Source organism: Festucalex cinctus, chromosome 15 (genome assembly GCF_051991245.1).
Source record: "Festucalex cinctus isolate MCC-2025b chromosome 15, RoL_Fcin_1.0, whole genome shotgun sequence".
Taxonomy (NCBI): domain Eukaryota; kingdom Metazoa; phylum Chordata; class Actinopteri; order Syngnathiformes; family Syngnathidae; genus Festucalex; species Festucalex cinctus.
The window spans coordinates 25,277,294-25,287,713 of NC_135425.1; the positions used below are offsets into that span (position 1 = coordinate 25,277,294).

Genomic DNA, 10,420 nt, shown 5'->3' on the forward strand with positions numbered 1-10,420 from the left:
ATACAACCAGCAGATGTCGGCAGCACAAGACCAGCTAGCCTCATTAATATGGGAGGGTGGGAGGGGGGTAGTGGGTTGCGCAGCCAATGAGAGGCCGGCGTGCATCGTGATGGGCACGTCCTCTCCTCCAATCAGGAGAGGAGCTGTGCTTAAGATTCCTGATTATAAAATGATGCCAATGGAGGCAGATGGCAACGAACCGCAAAAGGAAAACAAACACTTGGATATGTATTTTTTTTTTAATCTCGTAAAATACAACTTTATTGTCTGAATTTTGATCAGCTTTTAATTAAAAAAAAAAAAAAAAAAAAAAAAAAAAAAAGACTTCCAAGATTTAAGGAAGTAACTGTTTAAAAAAAAATACTTTATTCTCCTAATTTTAGATCCATAATCATCTAAAATCTGACATTTTATCTAAAAAAAATGAATAAATTATTCTTTAATCACAAAAATGCCTCATTTCCTGATTGTTAACTCTAAAAATGTTATGATTTAGATAAAAGAATTTGTAAATATGATCAATATATATATTGTTTTTAAAGTTTACACTTATTCATGTAATATGGCAACTTTTTTCTTGTAACAATACAAATTTTTAACTAAAAATGAAATTACTCTTCTTATATCTTTTTTTTCTTAAGTCAAAACGTTTTATCTAAAAAAATGAAACTTTTCTCATCATACACATTAAATTACTAATCTTAAAAAAATCATAAGATTCAGACTTTTTATCTGCAAAAAAAATACAACTATCCTCTAAATTCTTCAGAAAAAAAACATCTGAAATACTTGAATTTAATCCTTTAAAAAAATAAAACTAAAGCAAATGTGACTATTCTTGTACTATTATTTTTTATTTGAATACAATTGACTTTAAAAAAACTAAAACAAATAATACTATTGTCTGTAATTTTTTAATAAAATTGACAAAAAAAAAATCGAAAACAAATGTGACTTTATTCTCATAAAATCATATTTTACCTAATAAAATAACATGACTTTATCTCTATATATTTTCAACTTTATTCACCAAATATCTTTTTTTTTTTTTTTTTTTTACCCAAAAACTGACTCTTTATCTTGGAAAATACAACTTCATATCATTTTAACAACCCTCAAATTGCAAAATTTATCATTTAATAAAACAACTTTATTCTTGTATATACCGACTTAGTCCTAGCATAAATATTATACCTAAAAAAAATAGCTTTTTTTTTTCTTTTTTAATTATCTTGATGAATTTGGGAGTCGTTCCAACAGACGACGGGAGGCTGGCGTGAACGCGGAAACGCGCATGGGGTGTCCGCCCTCCTCCGATGAGAAAAGATGATAATTCATGACTACCACACGGAGCCAATAGAGACAGATGGCATCGCAATGCGAAAGGACAAATACAGGCCGGCGCACGCACACGCACACACACAGAGCTGGTATGTATGCAGCAGGTGGCCTTCACATTCAGACAGGATACTTGATGTTTGTTTTTTATTTTACTCGAAAACACATTAGTTATGATATAAAAAAGAAAAAAAAATACCACTTAATCCTTCTGATAACCATTTTTTATTTTTTTTTTACCTCCATTTTGTGAACAGTTCACCCTTGGAGGAAAATTGACTGCATTGCAGATAGATTAAATAAATAAATAAATAAATAAATAAATAAAAGTCAAAAGTCTACCTTCATGGTTTGATTAGGCCAGAAGACAACCGGCAGTCCAGTGATGGCTAACTTTTGGTCATCATTGGCATGTTCCTTTAAGACAGCCTGAAACCAATAATAAAAAAAAAAAAAAGAGGTGATTAAATTCAAATGTAATGTATGCGTAACTACTAGGGATGTTCGATACCACTTTTTTTTTCAGACCGATACCGATACTCAGACCCTCAGCACTCACCGATACCGATACCAACTGCCGATACCAGTAGTACATTTTGACAAATAAAAAAAATCGCTAAAAGATATTTTTAAACAAATATATTTCCTTTAATTTTGACACAAAAAAAACAGCACAGTCACTCTTCAATAGTCTTAACGCTCAACTACAACTTTTTCTTCTTGCAAAACCAAAAATTTGATCCCAGATAATTTAACTTTTTTCTCCTATCAGTATGACTATCTGATATATATGACTTTACTCTTATGATATTTTTTTCCCTGTGGAAATAAAGACATAAAAGAAACAACTTTATTCGCTTAAACATTTACAACATTAACAATTATCATTAATGGGAAACGTGAACAATGCGGAACAGATTAAATTTGTAAATAAAGGTTTCACTGTTTTTCTTGAAAAGACACCAAATTATTGTTGTAATACTGTATTAGTTTTTTTTCTTTCTTTTTTTTGTTGAAGAATAACACTTGATTATTGTGTTATAACAATTTTCCAATTTGAAAATCTAACTTTTTTTTTTTTTTTTTTTTTTCCCCCCCTCAAGGAGAAATCATTTAGTTACCTTTATGTCCTCCAGCAGTCCGAGCGGGTTCTCCAACCCCTCCGGAACTTCTCGCTTATGCTCGGGTAGGGACTCCAGTTTCTCCACCAGCCTCTTCAGCCCGTTGATTTCAAATTCTGTCAGATGGGTCCACTCGCTGTGCCATTCCGAGCGAGTCGGCGAGTCGGACGCGGCGTTATTGGCGACGACGGGACAGCGGTTGTCCTCGGACTCGGCGGAGGACGAGGCTTTCGGGGGTCGCTGGTTGGAAAGCGCTTCTGCCGGTTCGTCGTCATCCCGGAGCTGTGGATCGCACCAGTCCTCGTTCATGTCCTGACTTCTCGAGTCCGAGCAGGGGCTTCCCGTGTGGACTTTTGTCTCGCAGTCTGGAAGGACACGTGAAGACAGAAACAAATGCTACAGTGGGTCGGATTTTGGTGTTTTTTGTTGTTGTTTTTTAAAGTATGCATCCCACACATAATGGATCATTATTATAGAAATGACATTACAGTATATATTGTGCTGACCCATGAGCAAAGTCTCCTTCCGGATCTCCTGACACAGGTAGGACCGTTTGGTCAGGCAGTGCAAGTATCTCTCCAGGACGTACCAACACATCTCGTAGTAGAATGGGAAGCGGAATTTGGAGTGAACCTGGGGGGGGGAAATAAATAAAAACATATTTGAAAGTTATTTTTAGCTCTCACGTTTCCAGATCTGCAGAATCCCACCTTGGTCCGGTTCTCAATCTCGTGGATGGTGAGCTGCATTGGAATGTTAAAGCTGTGCAGGATGTTGCCGCCGAAGACCAGCGTGTCCTCGGGAGTGTACACGGCATGAATCCAGCCTAAATTCAACAAAGAGAGCAACAAAAACAACAACAAAAATGGAGTTACAGCTTCCTTCATGTCAAGGATGATAGTTTGATCAATTATTGTTCAAGGTTCTATAAAAAAAAAAAAAAAAAAAAAAAAAAGTAACAAAAACAAATCTTGCAAAATCTCCAATTTGATCATTTATCAGAGATTGCAGCAAGGCTCATGGAAGATGACACAACGATAACGGCAAATATCGTGATATCGCGAGATTAAAACTGCCACAATATATCGTCGTCGTCATGTCACGATATTAAAAGCAGCACGTCTGTTGAAAAGGTCAGGTTGATTTGCATTTGTGCAGTTCTAGCACCCTATGGTGGCTATTTTTTATTTATTTTTATTTTTATTTTTTTTAGTGCAGTTTAATTTTCACAAGGCATGTTTTGGCCCTTCTATGTTTAAAATCCAGTTTAATTTTCATAATTAAATAATTAATAATAATTAATAATGATATTAAATGCAATAATAAAAATAAATAAATAAATTAATTAAAAAATATTATATATATATATATATATATATATATATATATATATATATATATATATATATATATATATATATATGTGTGTGTACAAATGCACAATATTGTCTTTCTTTTTTTTTCTACAATATTGTGACTTTTTAAAATATTGCCAACCTCCCCACAATATCATGATAATTATCGTATCGTGACCTTCATATCATGATAATATTGTATCATGATGTTTGGATATCGTTACATCCTTATTTGATGGGCCACATAAAATGATTTGTGCGCCACATCTGGCCCCCAGGCCTGCAATATTACAACTTTTTTATTACAACTTTTTTCCTAAAAAAAAAATAGAATCAAATAAAAAAATCAAGAAAAATACTTGATACTTTCCATCAAAAAAGCTGCTATACTTGCTCTACAGCTGCGCTTGTTTGAAATGCAAACCCACCAGAGGGTATGAAGAAGGTATATCCCTGCTTGAGTTCCACTCTCTGGCATCCGTCGGCACGATCTCCCAGGAAGACGTCGCTCTGCTTGCCCGACAGCACCCAGTCCTCGTACAGGGCCAGGTTGTGGAGCGTCGGGGGCACCAGCCAGAACACCTGAAGGTCCACAACATTTCACAAACAACAATTTTTTATTTTTTTTTTAGTTTGAAGGAAAAAAAAACAGACTTTATTCGCAAAATGCTACAGGTTTTTTCTCAAGCAAATACCTTTTACTTTAAAAAAAAAAAATGCAGCTTTATTGTTGTAATATTGCAACAATATTCTAAAAAAAATGGACACCATTCAAAAGATTTTCCTGTTTTTTATTTTTATTATTTTTTTTATTTATTTATTTATTTTTTTTACAGCAGAAATGCACTTTTTTTTTTACCTCAAAAAAGTACTACTTTATTAGTTTCTGATTTGTATTTTTATTTTGTAACATTACACCCTTTTTCTAAAAATAAACATTTTTTGTTATATATTTTAATTCATTTTTAAAATATGACTATTTTTTTTTACCTTTTAACTACAACTTTATTCCCCAGAAAATGCAAATGTGAATTCAGACTTTATTCATGTCGATGCTTTTTCATTAAAAAATAATAATAATAAAACAGAGAAAAACAATACAATTTATTTCTTAAAAAAAACAAAACAAAACAAAACAATATATATTCATACAAAATCTAAAAAATATATACACCTTTAGTCTCATAAAATATATTTTAATTTAAAAAAATCCTTTAAATTTATTCTTGTAATATGGTAACTTCTTCTTCAAAAAAAAAAAAAAAAAAAAAAACTTTTTACCTCGAAAAAAATTGTGGTGTCGTGATATTATGACTTTTCTTTTTAGAAAGCAACATGACAAAAATGTAGCTATATTCTCGTATTATTAGGACTTTTTTGCCCAGACACTTTTTTCAAAACACATTTTCAAAAAAAAATCTCTCTCCAGGATCAATTCTTTATTTATTTTTTTATTTTTTGGTGGGGGCACTAATATTCCTTGCAAAAAAAATAAATAAATCAATTTTTATCTAATAAAAATTTGACTATGTCATAACGTCACTAATTTAAAAAAATATATATATATATATTTGGACTTAACTTTCCATATAAAGTATGTCTTTAATGTCACAGTACGAGTTAGCATCTCGGAAAACAATTGGATTTATCCCAAAAATGGACAGTTGTCATTGCATACATACTTTTTGCCCCTTGAAGACATGATACCACACGGAGGTTCCCCCAAAATCAATGTGGAAGTCCGTATAGCAGCCCTTCACGCTCATCAAACAATACCTGGGAGAGACAAGCACAACGGAGAGACGCCATATAAGGGCAAACGCACGCTCGGGAATATTTACAAACAAAAACAATAGCACTGGAAATGGCGCCGAGCGTAAAAAAGGGATGTAAATTGAAGCGCGTGAAGTCTCCGAGGTGGCCATTAATAATTCAGTCATTGAGCAGGATGCCAGTTAAATGAGATGAAGCTTAATTTTTATGAGAGAGAATCTCAAGAGGAAGTAGAAAAACAAACAAACACATAACCGGGGGGGATTATTTGAACAGTGATATGACGAATGGGCCTCTAGAGATGACTCAAGTACAACGAATCCTACGGAATATTCTCTACGTTTGTCGGCCACATTAACTAGGAACATAAAACAATATTTATACTGTACACATTGGACTAAAATGTTCTACATGCTTTTAGGAGGTTTTGTTATGATCTTTAAACGGAACCAAGTAACTGTTATATCAATCCATTATTTGGAATGAATAATACATAATAAGTGGTTTGTGACAAGTGTCTATGATTGTTCAGTAGCAAGTGAAACAATGTGGAAATTTAAAAAAAATAAAAATAAAAAGATGTGAAAGGTTGGAAAAGTGCTGCCTAGCAACAATCGAGTGCACTCGGAGAAGAAGGTGGAGAGTCGAGTACGCGAGCGAGATCTCGCCTGTCCGCCGACCTTTGCACTTTTGGATATTTCATCTCCGAGATGACGTTGGTGCCTTCCGTTTGGCTCTGCTTCAGGTAAGACGGCCACATGTTGTCCACCCAGTCCACCTGATCGACCTGCCGGGGTTCAAAATGGTCAGCGGTCACTTTCTTACTCGGTTTCCGAAAACTGCAAATCATGATTATTTTAATAACCGCTTCATCCGTTGATTTTATTTATTTTTTTCCCCCTACAAAATGATCATTCGGATAAAAAAAAAAAAAAATACAATATATATAATATAAATTCCATCTAAAAAAAAATAAAAAAAACATGACTTTTTTTATCTTGAAAAATTCACTTCCTGATATAAATAAAGTTCTTTTTTTTCTAAATAAAAGTCCTATTTTTTCAAGATTATTATTTTTTTTAGGAGAAATTTATTCTCGCTTTATAATTACTAATTTTCTCAAAAAATAGGACTTTGTTTTATGTTTCTCTTTATAGTTTTGTTTCTCAAAAAACAAGACTTCTCCAAACAATACAATTTTATTCTTGTAATGATCATTTTTTTTCCAAAAAAGGACTACAAATATAGTCTTTATATCTCTCTCTAAAAAAAACCAACTAAACTTTGTACTTGTAATACAATAAAACATATTGTAGAAAAACAACTTTGAATTGTACATTTTTCTTGACAAAAACGCCTTAACTTTATTTAAAATTTGTTACTGTAAGAATTTTTAATCTCAATAAAATACAGATTACATTTTACCTTGAAAATAATTATTTTCATTTTTATTTTATAATTTTATTTTTATTTTATCTTGAAAAAAAAACTACAAAAAAAACAAGACTATACTGTCATAATGTTATGACTATTCTCCTAAAAAAAAAAAAAAAGAGAGATCTTTAAATTAATTTGAAGGGGACATTGCAATTAACAATTTAAAAAAAAAAAAAAAAAAAAAAAGACATAAAAATTCACAAGTTAAAAAAAAGACAGGATTAGCCAGAAGGCCATGATGTTAAAAAAAAAAAAAATATATTTTATATATATATATATATATATATATATATATATATATATATATATATATATATATATATATATATATATATATATATATAATTACGGAAAAGAGACACAATTAGCAAAATCATTAAATTGGATGAAATGTGATGAAAATAATAACTCCCAAAAAAAAAACGTGTATGAGAGTGACGTACCACGGTGGGCCTCTTGATGAGGTTCTCCAATTTGGTGTGGCTGAACTCCAAGCTGATCACGTTGAACAGCTTGTCGCGCTCTTCCTCCGGCGTCTCGTAGTAACGCACAAACTGCGCCATGCTCATTTCCGAGCCTTTCTGAGTGCTCACATCCATCACGTCCACCGAGCGGCGGCTGCCTGCGAGGAGAAAAAAAATAAAATAAAATTCACAAGTAGGATTTGGTATACTGTATATGTCATTTTTATAAATAATGAGTAAATGTTAAAAATATTGTATATTGTTCATGTATATGTAACACAGTTTGAGGGGCAATATGCTTGACCAAAATGAGTCAATAATCGTATTTGACTTACCAACTAAGCCTTTAATTTCCGACACTGTGAATTCCGGATCGGGCATTCTTGTGTACATTTAAAAGAGACAAAAATTTTGCTCAGTTAGTAGTATGAAACAGCACATTCAGTAAAAACGAAGTAAATGAGCACTTACATGATCCCAAGTCCTTCTTTCTCTTTGAAAATCAGTGGAACTTTTAGAGCCTCCCGTTGCACATATTCATAAGTGAAGTCTAGGCAAGAGGGCACAATTTATTGACAGAAATCAACTGATGAGGCGGGAAAGCATTTTTTTTGTTTACCTTTAGCTTCCATGAAACACACAAAGTTTGCGGCGTAGTTGTCGCTGGTCAGCTTGTCCTCCACGCTGAATCCTCGGATGTTGACCATCTCCTCCACGTCGGACAGGTCCTCGTTCTCGTCGTACAGCTGCCGGCAGATGGAACGCTGCCCCGTATGGCAAAAACGCACGCTGAGAAAGGTTGCGTACGACGACGTGCGGATTGACTTGCCGCAGAGAGGTCAAGAAAATGAGCGACGCTTGCTCAATTCTTCTTCAATTTGGACTTCCAAGTTTGTAAACCGTTTTTTAACTCACAAAAAGTGTGACTTTAAGTCGTAGGCCTACTTTACAAAAAAATGTGAACATAATAAAATAAATAGCTGCCTTTTTTTTTTTTTTTGCACATTTTTGGCATTCTCTCAATGAGCTTCAAAAGGTAAGTCACCTTGAAAGGGTTTTCCAACAGCCTTGAAAGGACTTCCCAGAAAATGTAACCAGAGCAAAAATTGCTATTTTGAAGAATCTATTATATAAAACATGTTTTCAGCTATTTCATTATTTTTTTTTTGTTAAGTACATAACTCCACATCAATTCATACATTACCTTGATGCTTTCAGTGAGAATCTACAAAGTAACCAGTTATGAGATTAAAGCATTGAATAAGAAAACGTATCCAAACTTTTGGTCTGTACTGTATATATACTTTTTCTTAAAAATGTGACCTTTTTTTTAATTTAAAAATGACTTGCCGGTACTTATGTTATAATGATTTTATTTTCCCTAAAACTTTTCATGTTAGGAATATACACCTTGATTCTCATATTTGAACTTTTTCTTTTAATATTCCTTCCAGGAAGGAAAAATAAACCACCTTTTCTTACAAAATACAACTTTTTAATTAAAAAAAAAAGTGCTTCATTTATTTACTTACTTAGCCTTTTATCTTGAAAAACACTTTTTCTCATACTTTGCTTTTCACAATTCCGACTTTTTAGTGTTTGTTTTTTTTAAGTTACCGAACATAACATTGCACCTTTTTCTTAACATAAATTACTTGAAATACCCATGACTTTCTCAAAAAATTTTTTTTTAGGACCGTTTCTCTCTCGCTCTCAAAAAAAAAACAAAAAAACAAAAATGCACATTCATCTTGTGGCACAAAAACACTTGATTCTGGTAGTATTTTGGTCACTGTTAACACTTCCTTGCACGCTTCTCCTCTACTACCTCGCATTCAGCATCGCCTATTGTTAAAAACTTGTCAGTACTGTGATGTGTCAGTTATACTACTACTACTACTACTGTACAGTACTACTGCACGGTGCACAGCATTAGCTCGGCTAACTAATTAGCTCCAAGCCTCTGCTCCCTCCTTCAGGCAAACGTCGCCAACGGCTCGAGGGTTACTCACCAGCCGGCGGCCGGAGTCGACACTCCTTTCTTCGGCCTGAGACATCGCCTGCTGTTGGGAAGAGTCTCTTCCAGTCGTTCAGCCTCGAAACAGCATCCCCGCGCGTAGCGCGTAGCACGCTTCACAGGTCCAAAACAAGGGAACCATGTTTTTGTGTGTGACGTCATCGTCAGGAACCAAAACATTGGTGGATAGAGTCACTTTATTTTTTATCTCTCCAGAAACATCGCTGGTAATTAATAGTCAATAATGTTCATTGAAATATTTACGATTATTTGTTTTTGTCCTATATTGATAGCAAAACATTAGCTATAGTCTAAAATATATTACAAATGACAAATATGAAACAAATCACTGATAGTTTCATTCATTTAAAAAAATAATGAACCACGTCACTTTATTGTGATTAAAAGGTAGAAAATTAACCGTAAACCAAAAGAGCGTTTCATAATTATGATCTTATTAGTATAGATATCTAAATAGAGTGGTATTAATAATTATTGAAAAAACAGAAAAAATAAATAAAAGTACCTATCGCTGCCAATAATGACACTTCCGGGATAGGGTAAGCGGGCCATCTTGATTGGCTGGGTAGTATGCAAGCACTCATGTATTGGTTGACTGGAGTCATGTGATACGAACAAATCAATGCGCGTCAAAATACAAATAAAAACTTGCTTTATATGTCACCTTTGACAATTTTGTCACATTTGCTCCGAATATGTTGTATAATAAAGTTGTCATCATTAAAAATAAACAGTCTGTAAAGCGGGATGCTGACGCTTCCGGGATAGTGTAGGGCTTTGACAGCGATTGATCGATTGACAGCACGAACTCGTTCTCTCGTGGCTTACTGGTGTCACGTGATAGCGGTTAACTCCGTGTTGAAGCGCTTTGCTGTGTTTCCTACGGTGTCTACA

At 33.5% G+C, this 10,420-nt stretch overlaps 1 protein-coding gene across 2 annotated transcripts in view; it reads right to left on the bottom strand.

Moving 5' to 3' along the window:
* The window catches only part of LOC144002645 (lysine-specific demethylase 2B-like), a 34,765-nt gene extending 25,114 nt beyond the window's left edge, over nucleotides 1-9,651 (bottom strand). For both annotated transcript variants that reach the window (XM_077498056.1, XM_077498055.1), the window contains exons 1-12: nucleotides 9,501-9,651; nucleotides 8,108-8,252; nucleotides 7,960-8,038; nucleotides 7,824-7,870; nucleotides 7,468-7,646; nucleotides 6,268-6,374; nucleotides 5,497-5,590; nucleotides 4,243-4,396; nucleotides 3,170-3,285; nucleotides 2,966-3,092; nucleotides 2,460-2,824; nucleotides 1,681-1,767 (exon numbers count right to left, since the gene is read on the bottom strand). In XM_077498056.1, the coding sequence (XP_077354182.1) occupies nucleotides 1,681-1,767; nucleotides 2,460-2,824; nucleotides 2,966-3,092; nucleotides 3,170-3,285; nucleotides 4,243-4,396; nucleotides 5,497-5,590; nucleotides 6,268-6,374; nucleotides 7,468-7,646; nucleotides 7,824-7,870; nucleotides 7,960-8,038; nucleotides 8,108-8,252; nucleotides 9,501-9,545 (1,545 nt within the window). In that variant the 5' untranslated portion in view covers nucleotides 9,546-9,651. The remainder of the gene's footprint in view (nucleotides 1-1,680; nucleotides 1,768-2,459; nucleotides 2,825-2,965; nucleotides 3,093-3,169; nucleotides 3,286-4,242; nucleotides 4,397-5,496; nucleotides 5,591-6,267; nucleotides 6,375-7,467; nucleotides 7,647-7,823; nucleotides 7,871-7,959; nucleotides 8,039-8,107; nucleotides 8,253-9,500) is intronic.
* Between the last annotated feature and the right edge of the window lie 769 nt (nucleotides 9,652-10,420).